We start from the raw sequence: 23,222 nt of genomic DNA, 5'->3' as shown, positions 1-23,222 counted from the left end.
TAGTCTGAAAGCTGTGGCATCAACTGCCATTTCTATCAGACAATTAGCAAGCAAGACCAGTACTGGACCACAAACTGCTGGTTTTTGTTCCCCATTCAGTTGATGTATTATTGAATCAAACTAAGACACAACATTTGATGAGTGCTCGTCTTACGGGGTACGAACTCACTTTGTTAGCACCACACATAACTCTTAAACTATGTCTGACCCTAAATCCAGCTACCTTGTTGCCCTTGCCTTCTGAACAGTCTAGTGATACACACGATTTTATTTTCACCACTGAAGAACAAACTAAAGGTCGAGTAGACCTTACCGATACTCCTTTGTCTGATGCCCAGGGTGAATTATAGGTAGATGGGTCCTGCTTTAAGTTGCCTGATGGCACTATGACTGCAGCTTACGCTATCACTACGCTGCACACAATTGTGGCGACGGCTCGAATCCCCTATAAGTCCGCATAGGCCGCCGAACTTATTGCACTCTTGAGAGCTTGTGAGCTTAGTCAAGGACCATCTGTAAATATCTATATAGATAGTCAGTACGCCTTTGAAGTTGCACATAATTTCGGACGCTTGTGGCAGGAAAGGGGGTTCCTGACGTCACACAGAACAAGAAATCAACATGGAGAATTGATTCAGAATGTATTAACTGCATTAACACTACCAAAGCAGGTGGCTATTGTTAAGTGTAGTGCCCACCAGAAAGTGGTAGATGATGTGGGAAGAGGCAATGCTTTCGCAGAGAGTACTGCAAAAGAAACAGCACATAGCCAACAAGAGAAAATGTATGTAATGTACTCCTCTTCAGTAAACATCTATGATGTCAATAATGAAATCAGGGAGATTCAACAGATGGCAACAAAAGAGGAAAAAGAACAATGGGAAAGGACAGGAATATTGGATAGCGAAAATTGTTGGAGAAGAGGGCCAGATGGGCACATGGCCTAGCACATGTTAGTGCAAAAAGTATGGGAGCATCCAGATATAAGGTAAACAGCTGACATCTTGTTAAACACTGTATGATATGTTTGCAACACAATCCGGGGAAGGGAGTGGCTACCCCAAAAGGAGAGTTTTCTCCGCCTAGTGCACCATTCGTAGTCCTGCAGATGGATTTCATAGAACTGGAAAGGTGCAATAACCTTAGGTATGCCTTGGTTATAGTATGTGCCTTTAGTAGGTGGGTGGAGTCGTACCCAACGAAAGATAATACTGCACTCACTACAGCTAAGATCCTTTTGATGGAGTATTTCCCCCGGTTCAGAATTTGTAAAATTTTATGGAGTGATAATGGACCTCATTTTATTGCACACGTTATAAAATTAATATCTAAAAGTCTGGGCGTATACGTCAGAAATGTCATGCTGCCAATCACCCACAATCTGCTGGTTTGGTGGAACGCTATAATGAGATTTTGAAACTTAAACTAGCTAAGGTGCAGGCCTCAACAGGGCTTAAATGGCCTGATGCTTTGCCATTAGCCCTTTTGTCCACACGAGCAGTGGCACATAGGAAGTCCGGCCTTACATTGTATGAAGTGGTATTTGGAAGGCCAATGAATGTATGGGGTCTCCCACGTCCTAAGAAAATGAGAGAACTTGAGTACCCTATTTTGAAAGGTTACATGAAGGAACTTACAGACAATCTCTCTTTGATTCATCAACAGGTGCGAGATTCACTTCCTGACAATTCTGATGGTCCTGGGCATTCATTACAACCCATAACGACTGGGTCCTGACAAAGAATTTCCAGTGCGCGAAGAACTTGGAAGATCGTTGGAAGGGGCCAGAACAAGTCCTCTTGGCGACACGAACAGCAGTCCGAGTTACGAACAGAAGGAATTGGGTCCACGGCTCGCACTGCAAGAAAGTGCCAGCCGATTTGACTCAAATTACAGAATCTGAGAACGCAGGAATTGCACACAATATTCTCAGCAACGAAGAAAAGACGGATCAATATTTTACCACACCTGAAGAATTACTTTTTACTGATCAAACGACAGCTGGAAGAGAGGGGTACAATCTGAGACCTCGTGTCATCCACTGAGCGAATATTTTCAATAGAGGGTGCGGCGAGTCTAGTCCGGTTAGAGGGCCTACTTGGCAGGAGACTCTGTTCTGCAGAAGCGGCCGAACTAGGTTTGGTGCGGTTTGTGGCGTGGATATCCTGAATCCGTGGAAGAACCCACATTTTTGAACTACTAATTGATTTGTGGTAATTCAAGGGTTTTTTGGTACAGAGAACCCCTGACACTATCCGAGTGCTTATTAATTTACTTTGCCCAGGACTGGAAGTAGAGTCAGAACTTTCCACCTCTTGGTCCAGGAACCCGGTCAGAAGCAAGATTGTAATTGTTTGTCTTGGCCGGGAGCTTCAGTTCCCTGACTTTTCCCCGACAGGATTTTATAGGGGACCGAATTGCATCCTTTGAAAGAGGCAGTATATCTAACAATTCGTGAAGCCATAGGGGACAAACTGGTGGACGACTTTTCTTGAGTACTTGTTATATTGATTTCCTTTTTCATTGCTATCATTGAACTACAAGCCTTCAATGAGTTTTTTTTTCAGTTTGAACTTTGTTGAGGTGAACAAGTGTTGTTTGATTTAAATATTTGCTTTTTCTTAGAAAATTCCACATTGACGGATATATGCATTGGACACAAATTATAGACTCTTTTGAAAAAGAACATTTTAAGAGACAATACAATTAAGAAAATTGTTGGGTTTTTGGTTGTTAAATATGGAGAAAGAACATCAAGATATTCAACACCTCACGTCAAGAAAGAAGGAACGAAAACAATTGTCTATTTATTTAGCAGCAAGTTTAATTAGTGTTATAGGAATTTGTGTTATAGCTTGTTTTTTACATGTAAAATATCCTGTGCACAAGTTTGTATCTCAAACACCCACACTGTCCGAACATTACCATTTTACACTGTCACCGTTAGATGAAAGGCATAGACTCTCTTACAAGAATAATTCATTTATTCTAATGTTACATTACACCCACAGCATTACTAATATTTCTAATTGTTGGGTTTGCGGATTGTTACCAGCACACCAGGGTGTGGGGGGAACTCCTCTCATTCCGCTCCAATTCTCTCACAATGGTTCTTGTCGTGCTTGGTTTGCACTTTTGTGGGCTTCACTATTAGGGATGTTTCTAGTGTAAAAAATTGAATAAGTTATCCAAACGATGATGGTTATCCGCAAGGAAAGGGAATGGAATGGGAAATGCTAGAGGTACCTCTGGCACGAGATATGTCTTTGCAAGGACACGGACTAAATTAGAGAAAGTATTCCCCATTTTAACAGTAACAGACACACAAGCTCCCCTATGTGTAAAACGTTTTGGTCCCATTTTTGTAGGTAATATCGATTGTAACACTGTATTGACTATAACAGGTCAGACCCTTAGTAGTTTTCTAGCATCCCATAATACATATTTTATTTGCGGAAATAAGGGTTATTTCTATCGACCTCCAGGATGGTCAGGGCGATGTTATGTACCTTTCCTCCTCCCCTCTGTTTATTTTGCTCCAGCTTCTTATCATAAGACTGGACTATCGTCACTCAATCCTTTATTAGCCCGGACCAAGAGAATGATCAATATTAAAGCAGTGGATCAGACTGATACCTCATTGCAAGAATATGTTGACGTAAATTTGGGTATGTTTTTCTTTGTTGGGCCACCGCTCAACAGTAGGAACATACGAAGACTCACTAGAGTAGTTGAGGCAGTAGTTAATCAGACTATGACAGCTGTAGGTAACATCACTGAGGAACTCCAGGTGGCAAGACTCGTAGTTTTGTAGAACCGTATGGTTCTAGATGTAATTCTTGCAGATCGTGGAGGTGCATGCCGAATTATCGGTGCCAGTTGTTGTGTTTATATACCAGACAACGCGCCTACCATTAATAAAGCCATTTCTAAATTACATAAGATAGCGGCTGAGATACACCAATACACTGGAACATGGACCTGGTCTGGTTGGTTCTGGAACATTGTTATGTCATGGGGATGGAAATTACTTTTAATAGCAGCTTGTATACTAGGCGCTATTCTAGGATGTTGTCTTTGTATTCAATGTATGCCTATTATATGCCCCCTTTGTACTTCTTTATGCATGTCCCGTATCCCTAAGAAAGTGGATATTTGTGATGCTAATAAGCAGCTTATGTTTCAGCAACAAATAGATGAATTTATGAAAATAGATACAGAAAGCTTGACCAATGCAAATAGAGTACCTTCGATTGTTGCAGTATGATGATGATTTTTTCATGTATTCAGTAATTGAAATGTTTTTTGATATATCTAACATATACTCTCGATTGGGCAAAATGTATTTAGCAGAGGCTAAAAGGAGGGACTGTTAAACGGTAAAAATTGTATTCTGTTAACTTAGACTCTGCTCTCAGCCATTTTGCCTGCCAGACCCATTTTGTGTTTCTACGGGGACTTTCTAAGTTAGAAATTGCGTGTTCACTGAAGCTGGTCATACTGATAACGTTCACGTGTCAGAGTAAGCTGCCCTGCCCTGCCGAAGGGCCTAAGTGCACAGATGTCTAAACTGTTAGCCCACCAACACCTGTAACCTCCCTTGCTTATCTATGAAAGTGACGTCGGTAGGGGTTTATCAGGATTGTACAGTACAGCATGTAGGCGTTGTGTAAGGGGGTTGTGTAGGAGCTATGTAAAAATGCCACAAGAGGTTTATGTAAAGTGTGATGTAACCATGACTAAGGGGTTTTCTAATGAACTCCTATGGTACCCAGACTGTATAAAAGGCAGACCACAAGCTGTTCTAGTTTGTTCCCTCTCAGGCACTTGTAGTGTCTGTATGACGGAGCCATCTCATGAGGTATAATACATTTGTGTTTATTACCACTCCAGTGTCGATCCTCATTTATTGAACCCGTAGACAGAAGGGTGTCCCTGCACCGGTGAGACTGATAAGAATCTCATTTCTACAACGAAGGTGGCTCAAGGAGAAGTGTTTGGGGTTGTGCTTATGGAGCCGTCAATACCCGAAGAGGCTCCTTCACAAAGCTGCCGAGTGGGATTCAGAACAACTTCACTGGTCTTTGGAAAATAAGGAGCTGAGAGCGACCCTTGGAATAGTGAAATTTTTCAGATGGCAGAGAAGAAACTCATGTTTCCAACTATCATTAAAGATGAGGCAGAGGCCAGCATATCGCAAGATCTCACAGATGAGTTGCATAAACCAAGCCACAAGGATCCACCCACGGGGTCATTAAGTTACACACTAGTCTACAATTCTGCTGCGCTCCTGAAACCATCACCACCTTTCGATAGTGCCAAAAAGCAAAATGTTGGTGACAGATGGACTGCTTGGATAGTGACATTGATGCTCTTGAAGCGACTGATAACAAAAAGATTATCAAGTATCTCAAAAATCTTGCTGATAATTGTATGGAATAAATTGTTCAAATAATGCTGCAAACCAACAAAGAAATTACATATGGTCAGATTTAAAAAATCCAGTACCAAATGTTGATTACAAAAGATAGATTTTCAGTTAAGAACACCAAAAAGTGAGTGAAACCATTGATGAATTTGTGGAGAGACTCGATATGTTAATCAAAGACTGTAAGTTCAATGAATTTAATGATGAGGAAACTATGCGACTTATTGTTATTGATGGATGCTTGTTAGATTCATTCAGATGATGAATGCTCAGTCTGAAGCGAGTGTTGATGGCTGCCAGAGCTGAGGAGCGTGCTCAAAGACTAGTTACTGACATGGAGGCCATAGGTGCCTACAGTGAATCAGTCAGGAGTATAAAAGGAAAGCAAAAGCAAAAGACTGAAGGACACAAAGTGATGTCTATACGGAAAAAGAAGTTATGTTTATGTTTTAGATGGGGATTTTTTTTATTTTCCACACGAAGGTAAATGTCTAGCAATTGCACAGATATGTAAAGGCTGTGGGAAAGAGAACCATTTTGTAATGGTTTATAAAGCGAAGGAAAAAGTAAGTACGTCATGGGGCATAGACAAAATGGCCGCCAGAACATTCCAGTAACAACGTCCAACGCACACCCGCAAGGCCAAGCGGCGGCATCAACTGAGGCAAATCGACACTGAACAAAGTTGATAGTCATCTAAATCATCGTCAAACAGTTTGTCTGCCTCAATATAGAGTGAAAGTGAGGATGATGTTTGCCCCATGTTTATGTTTACCTCAGAGAAACGGTAGTATGTTGGACTGGCTGTATGGAAGGAAAACTTTCAGTCAAAGAAAAGTCAACATGCCAAATCACCAAAGTCATACAAACTTTGTTCAAAACAGACATTGAAAATAAATGACAGCTTGATACCTTTTATCATAGATGGTGGTGCATCGATAAACATAATGCCTGAAGAGAAACACAATGAATTAACTCCATTGCCCAAACTTAACGCCATCAAAACACTAAAGTGTACACATCTGCTGCATCACCTCCCATAAAAACTCAAGGTTCATTAGTAGTGACACTGAATTACAAGAAAACTAAGGTGCAAGCACCCATTATTGTGCTTCAAGATACAGCAGCAAGTGCTTGTTTGCTCAGTTGCAGTAGCGCTGCTGCTATGGGACTGATTTCTATGAATTACAACATGAATGCTCACAACGAAATAGTAAGTCAATTTACTTAATTGTTTCATGGTTTGGGAAAACTTAAGACTATGAAAGTAAAATTGCAAATTAATGATGCTGTTTGTCCTGTTTTTCAGAGACATAGACGAATTTCTTTTCATTTACAAGAAGCTGTTAAAAAGAAATTGAATTGTTACTTAAGCATGACATTATTGAGCATTCAACTGCTCTGAGACCATGGGTTTTTCCCACAGTGGTAGTACCCAAAAAGGACAGTGAAGGAGCTGTGTTGACAAACGTCAAGCTAGCAAAGCCACTGAGCGAGAACGACATCCAGCTCCACACATCGCTGATCTGATAACCGATAAAATGGTGCAAAGGTCTTCTTTCGCCTTGATATAAATGAAAGTTATCATTTGGAACTCGAATTACAGGTATATTACAACCTTTTCTACACATGTCGGTCTGTTTTGATATGAGACTCAGTTTTAGTGTGTCACTGGCTGTAGAACGTTTCCAAGACATCATTCAATGTGTCATACAGCCTGCTGTGAATGCATTCAATTATAGCAATGACATATTGATTTTCGGAGCAACACAGAACAAACATGATAAAGCTCTCACCCAAGTATGTAATTTACTTACTGATGCAGGCCTGACTTTGAATGCAGACAAGTGTGAGTTGCACTAGACAAAGTTAAAATTCTTTGGTCATATCTTTCTAGATGGAGGTATGACACCTGATCTTGCCAAAGTACAAGCCCTGTCAAATGCTGATCCCCAATAAGATGTTTCTATAATACGTTTGTTTCCTGGCATGGCCAGTTACTGTTCAAGATACTTACAAGACTTTGCTACTGTAAGTGCTCCCTTACGAAAGTTAAACAATGTAAAAGGTTTCATTCAAATGGTCACCAGATGTGAGAGAAGTTTCAAACAAATAAAAAAGCCATTGTAACTGCTGCTCAAATGGCCTACTTTAATCGAAAGCTTCATACAGAGGTTGTTGTTGACGCTAGCCCAGTCAGGTTAGGAGCTATCCTCAGACAGCACAGCGGACACCCCCATGCTAGAAGGCATTTTGTGGCATATGCCATTAGAAGTTTGTCTCAGACAGAACGCCTTTACTCACAGCCTGATAAAGAAAGTTTGCTCGTGGTACCGGCTAGTGAACATTTCCATGAATTTGTGCATTGAAAGACTGTTATGCTGGTAACTGATTATCAAGCTTTACTGACTATCTTTGGCAATCCAAAAGCTAAGCTGCCTCTTTGCACTGAATGGTGAGGACTACAATTACAAGACTATCACTATACCATTGTGCATCATCCAAGGAAGGATCAAAGCCTTGCTGACTACTTTTCCATAGTACCTATACCAGGCCAGGATACTCCATCCAAGACGGCTGAAGCATACATTAATTTCCTAATAAAATCAAATACGCCAGCTGCCATATCGTTAGCAAGATCATCACTGCAACAAGCCATGATAGTGAAACATTGAAGTTTCCACAAATATCACTCAACATATTCTTACCATGTCAGAACTCCCTAAGCATGCATGGGAGAGAATATCCATCAAATTCTTTGGTCCACTCAAAAATGGACATCATCTGATGGCAATTGTGGACGAGTACTTACGTTTTACATTAATAGAGGATCTATTATCCACAACTCATGAGCGAGTCATTGATAGGCTAGATGGCATATCTGCTACATGGAGCGTTCCAGCCATTTTGAAGTCTAATAACGGCCCGTTGTTTAACAGTCAAGAATTCAAGTATTTCCTGGAGCATCTGAACATAAAGCATCAGAAGAGTACACCTTTGTGGCTGCAGGCCAACTGACTCGTTGAGCATTTTATGAACACACTAAAGAAAGCAGTACAGCGTGCAACTCTTGAGAGGCTCAATTTAAAAACTGTATTGAATTCCACCCTACGAGCCTGTACCTCAACACCTACTCGACCTCAGGTGAAAGTACTATGACTTTGATGTTCGGGAGAGTAATGCCAACCAAGTTACCTCAATGGGCCAACAAAAGAAAAGGAAATGAGATTACAACTCAAACAAAGGACTTGTTCAACAAGTAAAAATGAAAATCTATGCAGACAAGAGGCGGCAACAAAGAACATTGTGTTTATGACAGGAGATCTAGAGATTGTCCGACAAATGCAAAGAAGGAAATCTGATGCTCCATATGATGCTGAACCTTTCCACGTTATATCCACCAAGGGACATATGGTGACTGCCCAGCATCCAGGAACGTCTGTTACCAGAGAGTCTTATCACTTTCGGCATGTGATTCATCAGTCTTCTGATTGAGATTGTGAAGGAAAGACTGAACCTGAAAACTCAGTGAATGCTGTTACTTCTTCACTGTCTTCAAAAATATCGGACACTGAAAATGACCGCGCCCAGCTTCCAGTAACCACATCAGGTTAAATGATTGAAGCACCAATGAGGTTGATTGAGAAATGTAGTAATTGGCGGGTACTCAGGCTGGGGAGGATGTTACAGGGTTGACCTTGTTCTAGACATTACTCGAGACGCTGTTCTCATATCACCATGTTTTTTTATATGGGTTTACATCTCTTGGTTAGTTTGGTACTTGTGAAAGACGGACCGGGGTGCTAACACAATGTTTAACTAGTTCCATGTTTTAAGAATGCTTCATTATTGATTATTACACAGTCACCGATATGAAAATGAGCATTTATTTTTACGGCTGTTTGGATATTAGGCGACCTGTATGGACACATACCTTAGGTTGTCGGATAGCACATTATTTAAGTACATTTTGATTTGTGCCGGATTGGTTTAAATTGATGAGTAGAAATAATGCAGATATGCAAGAAATAAGCATATGATTTTGATATAAAGCGTGGATTTTGATTATTTAATTTATGTACTAATGTAAATATAGGATTGAGATTATTGCTGATATGTACCACATACAAGATATTAAATTGTATGATTGTATTCTTCTGATTTTAGTACGCTTTCCCCCCGAATAAAAACCTCCAAGGCCTGAAATAAATTGGGAATCGGGGGAAGCACAGGATTGTAAATCCATTTGTTAATGATGGAACTTAAGGAAGTGGTTACACACCTAGAAGTTTACTGTGGAAACGAAATGCTAATAAAATAAATGATTCATGGAAGTTGGAACTTTTTGGTTATTAAGACATATGGAATGAAACTATATTAATATTGATTAAGCGTGGAGACTTATCACAGTATTTAAAGTAGTGCTTAAGGGGACGTGTGTTGTTTTCGATCTGTGCATATAGTGTTTGACTTTGTATCATCAATAAGTGGAGGGGGACACCTATGAGCACACTAACTAGAAGAATTTTGGTCAACTATTTATAATTTGGAGTACATTGATGAGTGCCCAGGTTTTCTTTTAATTAATAGTGGTTACACCACAGTACTGATGACTGTTCCGATCCACAAAGTCAAAAGTGTGGTCAACACATTTGCTGGTTAGTCACTGCTGACTTTGGCAGATGTTGTGTCCAAATGTGCTCTCTCCATAATCCAGGATGTTGGTGAAGCAGTTATTGAACGCATTTGTTTAAAACAACGAGGCCACCTCAAAACTGTACTTATTGTGCAGCTCAAAAAGACATTGCGTCATTTCCGCCACTTAACAAATGGCACTCTTGCTCACCAGGTAGCTCGGCCCTGGCCAGTGATTAAAAAGAAAGGGAACAGTATGGGAGCTCAGAAACATCGCAGCAATCTTCATTGCCTGCCTGCCTGCCGGGCCCAATGATACTCTTCGTTTTAATGTTTCTGTAGTCATCAACAAATAGTCTCTGGATAAAATCATAGTAGGATTTTTATACCTTTTCTTGGCGTTTTAGGATAGTGTGGCTGACATACAGAGAAGCTTTCAAGACAAGCACATTAGGGTATGCCATCAGGGACCCAGGCTGATCTGGTACTCTTTGGGTAGTGAATTAACATACTTACAGTGACATAAATATGAGTGGCAAAGATGTTAATTGTTGAAGTACATTATGTTAACCTCTTACAATATATTAATAACATATGGAGTTTATGATTTGTTTCTAATTCACAATGCTAAGCTCCCCCCAGGGCATCCATTCTTCTAAAAAAAAAAGTACATTCCTTGGCATGTGAAAAGAATCAGTTGCGACTGCCCAAATATATATGGCATGACCCAGTTTTGATTTGACTAGGATCTCTACTGTTTGAAATTAAGCATTATAACAAATTTGTTATAGTTTTTAACTGCTTAGAATGTTTCAAGTTAGTGCAATAAAAAAGTGTTACCTGCAAATTATGTAGGCATTTATCCAGGCTGTAAGCAACACTCTCAATATTATGGTTGCATATGTCGATGTTTTCCTATCTTTTTCAAACAGACACACGTGGAGAAACAATATTTACTGGCAGAACGGAGGTACGCTAAGGGGCGGGTTATCTTCCCCCCATTTCCAGATCTATCTCCCTTCTCTTTCTCCATCAGATCAGATATTTCGCACATAGCGACTGAAAGACAGTGGGAACTGGGGAAAAGACTGGCAGAGCGAAATAGTTTAGGGGCAAAAGCCCAATTGAGGTTCCCCGCTACACTGCGAATGATGTGGAACAACCACATGTATATGATCCGCTCTATAGAAGAAGTAGACTCCATCGCAAAGATACAGCATGGAAACAGGGTGGGGAAGTAAAGGAAGAATGAAGAGGTTTCTTGAGAGCTTGGTTTCCTGCCTTTGTACTTAGTAGATGTAATGTAACTGTATTACAGCCCGGGGGAGAAGCGCCCGAATAGGCGTAAGCCTATTGGAAGAGAGGGTTCCTCAGGGTGTAGGGAGATTCAGGGGACACGGGGGGTTTCGAAGGGAGGGGTGTGGGAGGGGGGGGAGCACTGGGTGGGGTGCAAAGTGGGAGAAAAATAGCTAAAAAAATATTCCTCATCACATCTGGTAATAAGAGATATCCATTCAGCTCCAGCAAAAGGTCTCCGGGCCGTGGAAGGGTAAAATGAAAGGGGGTCGTAACATTCAGTTTATTTCCTGGAATTTAAATGGCCTGAGATGCCCGAGGAGACAGAGACTGATTTTTAAATATCTAGAGCTGTTACCAGCACGGGTCTGCTTGTTGCAAGAAACCCACTTAAATCAAACAGAGTCACAGACTATCTTCTCTAAAATTCCTTGGATACAATGTTTCTGCCATTCTAAACAATCAATAAATTGCCGTGGGGTTGCAATCCTGGTAAAGAAAGGGGTCCCCTGCATGATCAAATCAGTTCAGACAGATCAAACAGGCAGATGGATCATCGCCCAGTTGGATTTCGAGGGGGAAGAAATGACTTGTTCATCTTTCTACGGCCCCAATGCAGATGACCCAACTTCTTTGGCCAAACTACAAGATAATCTGTTTAGGATGAATCCTCCTCTGGTAATAGGTGGGGATTTTAACATCCGGCTTGATCCTGTAAAGGATAGATCCAATCTGAGTCATGTTAAAGGGAACCCGCGTTCTCGCAGGGTCATGAAAAACTTATTACTAAACATAAATCTGGTAGATCTCTGGAGAGCTAAGATGGGGAGTGCCCAGGGCTTTACTTTTTACTGTAAAAAATATCATCATTCCTCCAGAATAGATTATGTTCTGATCAATAGAGAGATCTTAGATAACGTCCTTAGTATATCTGTACTGCCGTGCCATTTATCTGATCACCCCCCCTTCTGTTTTTATATTCTATTAACAATAACTGTCCACAATCAAGATGGACACTGAACAGAACAATGTTAACAGACTCAGGAATTATCCAGTCAATTAGAGAGTTTTCTCTTGAATTTTTTAACATCAATGTAGGCTCCACTTCAATAGAACTTGTGTGGGACGCCTATAAGGCCAGTTTGAGAGGTTCATTACACAGCTTAATAAGCTTCAAGAACAGAACTAAGGTCTTGGAAATGCAGACCTTGGAGAACAGAATATCTGAACTTGAAGCGGAAAGGAGCCTTATCAATCAGGAGGATATAGGAAAATTGACTTTGATAGGGAAGAGATTGGAGGAGGCCGGGCAGGATCTCAGGACTTTCTTGGATTTGAAATGTAAGGCCCAGTGGCAAGTCCGCAACATGGAAGATTTTGAATATGGGGAAAGAGCTGGGTCCTTACTGGCTTGGAAGACGAGGATAGACCGGGCAAAAATATAAACAAACTTATTATAGATAGTGGTGGGAACAAATCCAGTAAGCCCAAAGAGATGCAGAAATGCCTTCTGTCTCTCTTTTCGAATATGTATAGGGAGAACATAGATCCCTCTCGCAACTTGATATTGTCATGGTTAAGGGATAAGTCTTTGTCTGTTCTCACTGAATCCTCTAGAGATGCCCTAGATGTGCCCATATCTACTGAGGAGATTAGGGACCAAATAAAGAGGTCAAAAAACAAAAAAGCAGCTGGCCTCGATGCCCTCCCCAACGAAGTGTATAAACTGTTACTCAACGAACTTCTACCTATACTCCACACTTTATTTAACTCAGTTTATAGCTCCACTGGGGCAATCCCCAGATCTTGGAAGGAGGCCACGATCGTTTTAATATTGAAGCCAGGCAAGGATTCCCCGATGGCTGACTCCTACCGCCCGAGCTCCCTGCTGAATGCAGACTATAAGATCTTTATGGGCATTCTGGCAGGGAGACTGGCAAAATTGGCACCAAGCCTATTCAATACTGATCAGAAAGGCTTTATGGTAGGGAGAATAATTCAGGAACAAACCCAATTACTGATCGGAAATATCGATTTGGCTGAGACAAGGGTGGACCCCCCGGGCAGTAGTGGCTTTGGATGCCGCCAAGGCCTTTGATCGTGTGTGCTGGAGATAACTTTGGGGGGTCATGGAAGCCATGGGTATTGGCCCTATCTTTGTGCAGACTTTAAAGAATTTTAATATTGGGGCTTCGGCGAAGATCTTATTGAATGGTTCTCTGACCCCATGTTTCGACATCCAGAGAGGGACAAGACAGGGGTGTCCCCTATCCCCCCTTTTATTTAATATATACATTGAACCTCTAGCGCAGACAATCAAATTGGATAACACCATCAGCCCATTTAGTTCACAAAATTATCAGTGCAAAATAGCACTGTACGCTGATGATGTTATAGTTTACACTAGCGACCCAGATTTTATCATTCCACGGCTTGAAGACACGTTGAAGGAGTTTGACTCGATCTCAGGATATCTCGCTAACTCGGCTAAAACCGAAGTTATGTGTTGGAACACAGTTTACAGAGGTGGTCCTACTAGCAAAGAATTCCGGTATTTAGGGGTTAAAATTGTTAAGGACCTGAATAAAATCCCCCTGATAAATCTGGCAAAAATTGAAAAGGAAATTGATTACCTCTTCGCCAGATGGAAAAACCTCCCTTTGACAATCTACAGGAGAGTTAACCTGGTGAAGATGTCCGTCTTGCCTAAGCTGACGTACCTTTTCAATGCAGTTCCCCTAACTTTCCCCCAGAAAAATATTAGTAAGATCCAGGGTAAAATTGGAAGTTTCATATGGGGACAAAAAAACTCAAGGATGTCGTGGAAAAAATTAAGAAGAAAACTCTTTAAAGGTGGGTTGGCTCTCCCAGACATTACCTGGTATCTAATGGCTTTTCAATTTAAGGGCATTAGGATGTTGTTGACCACCCCAGAGGAAACCACGTGGGGTAGGTTACTGGGCAAATTGGCATTAACAGAGGGAGGCAGTGGACGAGGAGGGTTCTTATACAAATTTGGGGCACCCAGATTTTTCAAGCGTGTACGTCTTAAGGTTCTGAAGGCTGCCTTGATGACCTGGTACAAACTGAGATGTATTTGGGGCATAGGTTACTTCTCCGACTTTGCCCCCATTTGGGACTCCCCGGGGGCCCCCTCTTGCCTGCACGACAGCTTTGCGGCCCCGATAAAAAGAGCTGGTTTGTTGAGGTGGTCGGACCTGGTGGATCTAGATGGGGTCCTCCCCTGGGAGGTTTTACAAGCCAAGATCGGCCCCACTTTCTCCAGGTTTAAGTTTCCTCAGTTAAAATCATGGTATGAGGCTGAAGCGAGAGAAATTACAGGGAGTTGGGAACTCGAACAGATACTACAAGATCCACAGCCTAAAAAGAAAGAAATTTCTTTGTGATACACAAGGCTTCTTGAAGTAGAGGACCGCAAGGTTCCTCTTCAAACATCGGTACGGAACTCAACTCCACTTGCCCAAGGTATAGAAGATTTTTTTTTAAGCTTCCTTTAAGTTACTTTATAGATATATCAAGCCCGCTAGCTTAAAGAAGAACCACTTTTTTGTGCTTAATAGGCTATATTATACACCGGACAAAATCGACAAATTTGCTCTGGTACCTGCTCCAACCTGCCCCAGGTGTAAACTAGATAATGCAGACGACATTCATATCTTCATCGAATGTTCAGAGTTAAGCTTTTTTTCGAAAAATGTGGAGGAATCTTTAACAGCTATCTTCGAAATCGACATAGAGATCGATCTCCACCTTGTGATCTTTGGTAAAAATGATCTAGTAAATGGGCCGCTCCAGCAGACCCATAAGGGTTTATTGTTATATCTTATTATTCTGGCCAGGAGGGAGATCTGCATTAGGTGGAAAGATCCGACCCCTCCGGACAGAGAAAGTTGGTTAAAAGCTGCACTGACGATGGCACGGCTAGAGCAAAATGGTAGGGGGGATATGCATGATAACATCTGGCTCCCATTATTAACCTGGGGACGGCGCCTCCGATTGATCATTTGTTGAATTTTGGTGCCTTAAGTGGGTCTAATGATTACACCAGACCTCAAACACGTGGGGAAGGCTATGTCGGCCTAGACAAAAGCAGTTAGCCGAAGGGCGCTCAGGTTTAAAATAGTCGGCTTGTAAAACCTGCTAACGTCTTTGGTGAGATGAGGACAAAGAAAAAAAAGAACGGAGATACGCAGTGCTCTGCCACTAATACGTCAGATTTCACAGCCATACAGTAAGCTCTGAAAGACAGGACGTGATTCCTTGATGTGTGCACCCCTTTTGGAGTCCTTATGGTTGGCTATACTTCTTCCTTCACTATGCATCTGAATTTCAGCACGTACACGAGGCTAGAGCAGGACAGAAAGCGCCCATGCCCAAAATGGACCAAAATCATAGAATTTTTATGTACATGGCTACACTGGACATGCGGGAGCGGAGGACTCCGATATGGTAAAAACATATAGCCCTGATCTAGGGACAATTAATATTCGCACTACGAATAGAAGTGGTTATACTACTCATCTGTTGGGACATATAATATAAAATAGTCACTCAAAACAGTGTTCCGATAGAGTAGATTCGTTTTTTTTTTCCCACAAGATCTTGAAGAAATGCCACTGAACTCTCTTGGGCAAAAAGGCATGAAAAATGATGAGCACATAATGGACTCACTTACAACTTAAGTTCTAGGTGTCCATCTCATCTTTTAACCTCGTCATGGCTAACGGTCATCATTAAAAAGATTTAAATTATCCTTAGACAATTATATCATCACTAAAAAAACACATCCCTAAACTATCACCTCTTTGCCACTCAAGTGGAATAAGAGCAAGCATTGAAGTCCTATATGGACCCGAGTACACAAAAGAGAAGATCTCCATCAAAGCGCCACTGTTAAGGGACCTGTAGGGTACTGCAGTGCCTACCCAATGTGGAGCAGATGATGCAACATGCAACCTCGGTGGGTGAGGGTCTGCACATCCTGAACAGGATACTCCTTGGGGCCTAGATACAAAGATCTAGGTAAGCAATTTCTCACTGTTGATTTTTATATTAAAAAAAAAAATAAACATAACAAATGTCACATTATTTGTTTTATACGTGGTTACATTTTCTCATTTTTGTTACCGTTAGGCTTTGGTGATCCAGCATCAAGTAGTCTTTTTGTTGGGAAAGAGCCAGTGTGTGCTCATTGGTGTATTTACTTTGATGATACTGACATTTTCATTGCTGGGTTATGGCTTTCTTTGATTAAGGAAGCATTTGCGGTTTAAATGCCTTAGCCTTTTATAACCGCTCACTACTATGCATTAATCACCCATGCACATTCATATGTTTAATTGCTTTTTACAGTAACATGTTTTCAGATTTACAGCTTTTATCACAACTTAAGGACATTTTTGTAAATAAGTTTTGCTTAAAGATGCAATGAAAATAATTTATCGTCATCAAAACTATCTACTAGGGAGCACTTTAAAGTTTATGACTTTTAAATTAACCACTTACAAAACAAACTTGATCTCTTTCTTAAAAACCACTCTCTGTTAGGGTACAACATAGCTCTGCAAATGCAGTCTGATCTGGAAGGAGGCCTTAGTTCTAGTAGCCATATTATTGTGGCCTAAGATGTTGTTTCACTGTGGGCTTTTCTTTCTAGGACAGCTGAGTGGCCACACACTGAAAGCTACACAAAGGTTCTCAACTTTACACTGTTAGATTTAAGATGACTCTTTCGCTAGTAAAACAAAACCACACCAATTGTTAATGTTGGTTCTAACAGATGAAACTGCTTCCAACCCTTCCACCTCTGCCCTCTTCAATGGCCATCTTTTTCGGGCAAAAATTGCTTTCTACATTCTTGCTCACCAGCATCTCTTTTTTCATTTTTATTACAATGTCTCAGCCTTTCCTGCTTCTTTCCTGGGGCCGCATTATGTAACGGGCAGTTTGTGCCGGATGCAAACAGGGACAGTGATCCCTATTACAGCTAGTGCGCTGCCCACAGGGCAGCAGCAAACTGGCTCTGCCCTGGAGGCAGTGCATTGGTATAAGACACACCGGCTATTTAAAGCAGCTGCTTTATCGTTCACAGTGCAGACAGTACCCGGCCTACTTTACAAAGGGGGGTCAGCGTTCCCCTACAAACGGGTGCAGTGAGTGACTGCCTCGCCTAGAGGAGGATGCCTGTGGAGGGGGTCTAAGAGATCCCCATTTCCGCCTTCAGAGGGGGCCCTCCAAGGCTCTGTGATTGTGGGCCTACTCTTTGCGGCGCACTGTCAGTGTGTCCTCTGACAGCTTCTTTGCCTGGCACAAGTGTCCATGCGAATGAGGAAATTCATCTTTAAAATAGCCCCGTCACTATACAAGATGGCGCCATCTGTATTATAGAAGGGACTGCCTAAGGCTCTGCGACCTCTTCCGTAATAGCAAAGTGCTTCGGGGCACCGAAAATGAGCGCACATGCCCAGTGTGCCCCCAGGACTTTTCGTGTAATAAATCCCTGTGCACAGCATTAATACTGCTGAATTAGACTGTCAATGGCAAGGCAACTTCAATTAACAACCACATTGAGGTATTTCATTTTTTTTTTACATTCAAATGCATTTTTTTCAACTCTAATGTGAGTGGGTGTTGCACTCCTTACTACCATATTATTAGGGTTTGTAGATTGTGACAATTGCCCATAACGGCATTCTGGTACTAATTCTTGTTTCTCTGGGACAGCCACGTTTTAAGCTTTTCCCTAAACTTAAGGTGAATAGGAATCATCCTAATGCTAGCGGGCACGGTGTTTCTGAGTTTAGCTACCAAAAGGAAAATGAACAGCCACCCACACGATATCAGAGGATGCAGGGGACCAATATACGATTGGCAGATGAGGTATGGCTCAGGTTTCTAGGTAGTAATTTTTTCTGAGCTAGGCCTGAGTTGGCTAAGCTATGATGGGTGATGCAAAGAACTTTAAAGATGGAAAGGATCCGTAAGGGCAACCAGTGCAATTCTTGCACGTGAGCGCTAATGGAGGTGTGGGGAGGAAGGTTCAGGTTGAGATGGACCCCTATATTCTAAACGAGCTGCTGTTGTGAGATAAGTAGGTAGGATCAACTATATACAAAGTGGTGCCATAGACAAGGCAGGATGAAATCAAGGGCTGTACTATGAACAGAGGATGAAAAGTTAAGATTTTCCTTAGCATCTTAAGAATAGGATAAACAAGTAGCAACAACCTGGCTAACTTGGCAGAAAAAGAAAGATTGCTCTCAAATATGAAACTGAAGTTGTGTGTTGTCTCTGTGAAGATAAGGGTGGGCCCTAACTCAGAAGACCATCAAGAGGGATACGAGAAAAAGGGGTTGTTACCTAATATGAGGACCTTAGTCTTGTATCCATTACGTTTAAGGCAATTATGCTTCTTCCAAGAGGCAATGTTGGAGATGTGTTCTCAGGAAGTTTCATGGGTTAAGGCCAATGGCATAATCACGAATCCATAAGAGCGAACAAGAGATGCCAGTTTCCAGTTAAACACCTAAACTGTTGAACATGTATAAGCAGCTTAAGAATGTAAAAAAATGATGATAGCAAAATACAATGCTTTGTTTCGTATGACTTAACTCCAGGAATGTTAACATTTGCGATTTACCTTCTTAAGGCTTTCTGTGGTAAAATGCAGCATACTTTTTTTTACATTCCATTTCCTCCATCACTTTACACATATTGAATGTGATATGTTTTAATTAAATTAACAAATACATTGCATTATGATTACACATGTTGTGTTACAGTGCTTTGCTATTAGGTATCTGAGTTCAGAGCATATTTTTGTTGAAATTGTGCCAAAAAGGTAGGCACAGTGTGTGATGCTCACTCCCAAAGTGGAGCAGAAGTGCAATCTTCCTTCCGACAACTAAAGTAAATAATAAAAATGTAGCCATTCATACCAAAGGACGGCCACTCCTGGATAGTCGGGCCATATGGACCAACCATTTAATCTAAAGTAGTCATTCATACCGAAGGACGGACACTCATCGATAGTCGGGCCATAGTGACCAACCACTTAGTCTGAAGTAGTCATTCATACCGAAGGATGGACACTTCTCGATAGTCGGGCCATAGTGACCAACCACTCAGTCTAAAAGTAGCCATTCATACTGAAGGGCGGCCACTCCTCGATAGTCGGGCCATAGTGACCAATCCCTTAGTCTGAAGAAGCCATTCATACCGAAGGGCGGCCACTCCTCGATAGCCGGGCCATAGTGATCAACACTTAGTCTAAAGTAGCAATTCATACCGAAGGACGGCCCTCCTCGATAGTCCGGCCATAGTGACCAACCACTTAGTCTAAAGTAGCAATTCATACCGAAGGACGGCCCTCCTCGATAGTCCGGCCATAGTGACCAACCACTCAGTCTAAAGTAGCCATTCATACTGAAGGGCGGCCACTCCTCGATAGTTGGGCCATAGTGACCAATCCCTTAGTCTGAAGAAGCTATTCATACCGAAGGGCGGCCACTCCTCGATAGTCCGGCCATAGTGACCAACCACTCAGTCTAAAGTAGCAATTCATACCGAAGGACGGCCCTCCTCGATAGTCCGGCCATAGTGACCAACCCCTTAGTCTACTCCAACTCCTCTATCAACTCGCCCAAATCAACAGACTGGGCAAACCCAAGACATTACCCAGCGTCGCATAAGTCAACACTTGCTGACAGTGAAAGAGGGAGTCTCTTTCAAAACTCTGTACCTCATATTTAAATGCTTTAAAAAAGCTCAGTGCCTAAATAACTACAGAACAACACCAACAAATACACCCATTCCAGGCCCCTGTGCTCTAATCTAACCTGACAGTTTCAATGACAAGCTCATCGCTGTCCCTAAAACAAACTACAAGCCCTGTGGTGATAGGATTCTCAGTTTCTGGACCTAATCTCTCAACATCTACGCAACATCACTACATACAGAAAACAACCAAATACATACTACTTCTGAATCTCTCAGACTTTCCTCTTCAGATCTCCTCAAATTCTGTATTTTCCTTAGCAGAGAGAAGCAATTTAGTTATGGAGTGCATGCTATAGAAATTGTATACATAAATGAATGTATACAAAATGTATCAAATAGGTCTTTGGTACCTCGTGGAGCTCAATGGCTCCTTGCACTAAACTGCAGGATATTCCAGCAAGTGAATTTTGTACATTAGATTTAAAATAGACAACAGAATGTTAGTGTGCAACATCCACATGGACCTCTCTACTGCGCCACCAAAGACACGGCAGTTCACGTTTGTAGTCATTTTACAGAAATGTACTACCTCTCAAAGCAAATATCAAAAATAGGCCTGCATTTTAGCAAAGGTAACGACTGGCTAGTGTGACGTAAATAGATCACAAACAATGCAGATATATTATACAGAAATCAATGTTCTGATAAATTCAAAAGCAGTCTTTTTTCAAACATTCCCTAAGTGCGGATAATTATCTACTGTTTACAGCAAATGCCTCTATTAAGCTACAAAATTGAAATTAATCCCCCTCTACATACACATGTATTAATACATATATTAGAAAACAAGGGCACAGGCTCTTACTCCACAACTTCCAGTATGAAAAAACTCAGAAATTATATCGCGAGGGTGGGAGATAGAACCATTAAATTAATTATGTTACGCATGAAACAAGACTCCAAAGATTATTTTACCAAAGCTACTTACTTAGCACCTTCAAAATATCACCCACAAATGTTTAAAAAAATATACTGCTACTGCTGCTCAGGTGAAAAAGAAAAAATTGCACACAGCTGAATAAGTCAAACACTTGGAAACTGATATTTTCCACAACTATTTCATATTTAAAGCTTTCTAAAGACAGCAACGCTCTCTCTTTTCAGCGTGCATATGCGTTTACCTTTTGTCCCAGCCCCTTCCTATTGAAAGAAAGGCCACAATAAACATGGCGTGGGCATGAAATCAATAATCAATCTTTTTTTAATAAATGTGTGCATCAGGAGAAATCACAGATCCGTCTGCGCGCGCGCACTGTTCGTCATGGCTGTTGGCGGCAGTATTCACCCGTCAGGATAGCACATTTACCTTTTGTCGCTGCTGCTCGCCAGTCTCAGGGTGCACTGGCGCTCTGTTTTTTTTGTTTTAGGTCTCTTCATATTCATGAAGCTCCCGAGTTCCTCTCTCTTCACAATGCGCCCCTCATTATCATCCTGTGGCAGCGCTGCGTCCGTTCTGCATCTCTTGCTTAAAACCGGATGCGCCGCTATTTTCTGAAAGGCGCGTGAGCTTCTTACAGCGACATGAATGCTATCGAGGAGGCGCACGCGGAGGCGCTTCCTGCTCGCGCAGATTGTCAGTGGTCTTCTTACAGATGGATTTCTTTCAAAGCCACGTTTCCACCTGCAAGCGGATTTACTCCTTCCATCAATTCGGAATTTGGATCCGTTACTTGTCATTCTTTAATGATCTTCTACTACAATCCCATTTGTATTCTGAGCAGTTTATCTTGGAAAAACACTCCCGATAATAGAAATATGATATTAACCCCTGCCGGATAATTATAACTCATATCATCACTCCAACAGGCGCTAGACAACGTTAACAAAAATGTGAATGGAAAAATACGCATTTTGTGCTGGAAAAATTAACAAAAATGTTCGAATGTGATTATTAAAAATCGAAGGATGATGATGACTTCACGAAAATCAGACATGTATAATTGTATCACCCCCTACGAATCTTTTAAATGCAAAAATAAAACATCTAGCAAAAAGCATTATACGCGAATAATCGTCGAAATAATCCTATATAAACGTTAAAGGCCGGGAATGTTCTAATGGCAAAGCAAGTTCCTACGGTAGTTCACTCCATGGACTAAATCTCAGTCCACAAAAACCTTAGATGAGAACAGTATATTACAGCAGTGAAAAACGTAGATCAAATGTTCTTCGGTGTAAAAAATAAACAGGCTAATTACCTTAGTTGAGACGAACAATACCTCAGTAAAAGCAAGTATTTGAAACCCTTCACAAGAACGAAAGCAGCTCATACTTCCATAGAACAGCAACAACATGAAATAGTCAAAAGTAAGGAGATCACAACTAAATTAATCAAAGTAAAATGCTACCAGTGAAAGAACACTCCAGATATTATTTTAGCAAAGCTTTACAGGATGATATACAAATGCAGAGTCACTCAGACAAATTGATATATTTATCACTGCCTAAGTGGCACACTCGCGAATTCCAAGCAGCACTATCCAGAGAAGAGACCGGAACAAATATTGTTTTGGCAAATTGAAAATCTGCCAAAGGGCTATGAATAAATATGTTTTTGGGACTTGTGAAATACACTGACTCACATACTGCAGACTTTCAGAGAAAAAAAAGGCCCCGTTTTTTTTTTATTCATGTATAATAGCGCCTGAAATCACTGGGCATTTTTCAATCGCAGGAGACGGATCAGCTTGACACTAATAACACATTTGCAAAGGACACATCATCATTTAACAACATTAAGTGCTCGGGAACAAATGTTTTTTTTTTCTAGGAGACAGAACGAGTTCTAAGCTGAGAGTTGACATATCATTACATTTAATACTAGAAAGATAATCCACCCAGTCACTCAAGGGAGGCAAATTAGCTTTTCAAACAAGCACAAGCCAGCTTCCAGCCAAGCTCGAGAAGGATGCATTAAAGTGAATAAGTTTCTTTTATGCTGCAAGAGTGCTTGAAGTTTAAACAGAAGGTGTATCGTGAGATTATGTCAATATTTACGAACTAAGAAGAAATAAAATCTTGTTGAAGATTAAAACTATTTAGTTTTGATGTGCACTTCTAGTTT

General features: G+C 41.2%; 1 protein-coding gene across 2 annotated transcripts in view; it reads right to left on the bottom strand.

Moving 5' to 3' along the window:
• Window positions 1-23,222, bottom strand: part of TRIQK (triple QxxK/R motif containing) — a 309,552-nt gene that overhangs the window by 118,704 nt on the left and 167,626 nt on the right. Inside the window, exon 1 of one of the 2 annotated variants that reach the window (XM_085605284.1) lies at window positions 6,341-6,375. The exons of the other annotated variant lie outside the window; for it this stretch is intronic. Coding sequence (XP_085461410.1) covers window positions 6,341-6,374 — 34 coding nt within the window. The 5' untranslated portion in view covers window position 6,375. Of the gene's footprint in view, window positions 1-6,340; window positions 6,376-23,222 lie in introns of those variants that run through there. 2 annotated transcript variants of the gene reach the window in all.

This window comes from Triturus cristatus, chromosome 5_1, assembly GCF_964204655.1.
Source record: "Triturus cristatus chromosome 5_1, aTriCri1.1, whole genome shotgun sequence".
Classification (NCBI taxonomy): domain Eukaryota; kingdom Metazoa; phylum Chordata; class Amphibia; order Caudata; family Salamandridae; genus Triturus; species Triturus cristatus.
Note: the sequence above shows the minus strand (reverse complement) of the source record. Positions and strands in the feature narration are given on the sequence as shown.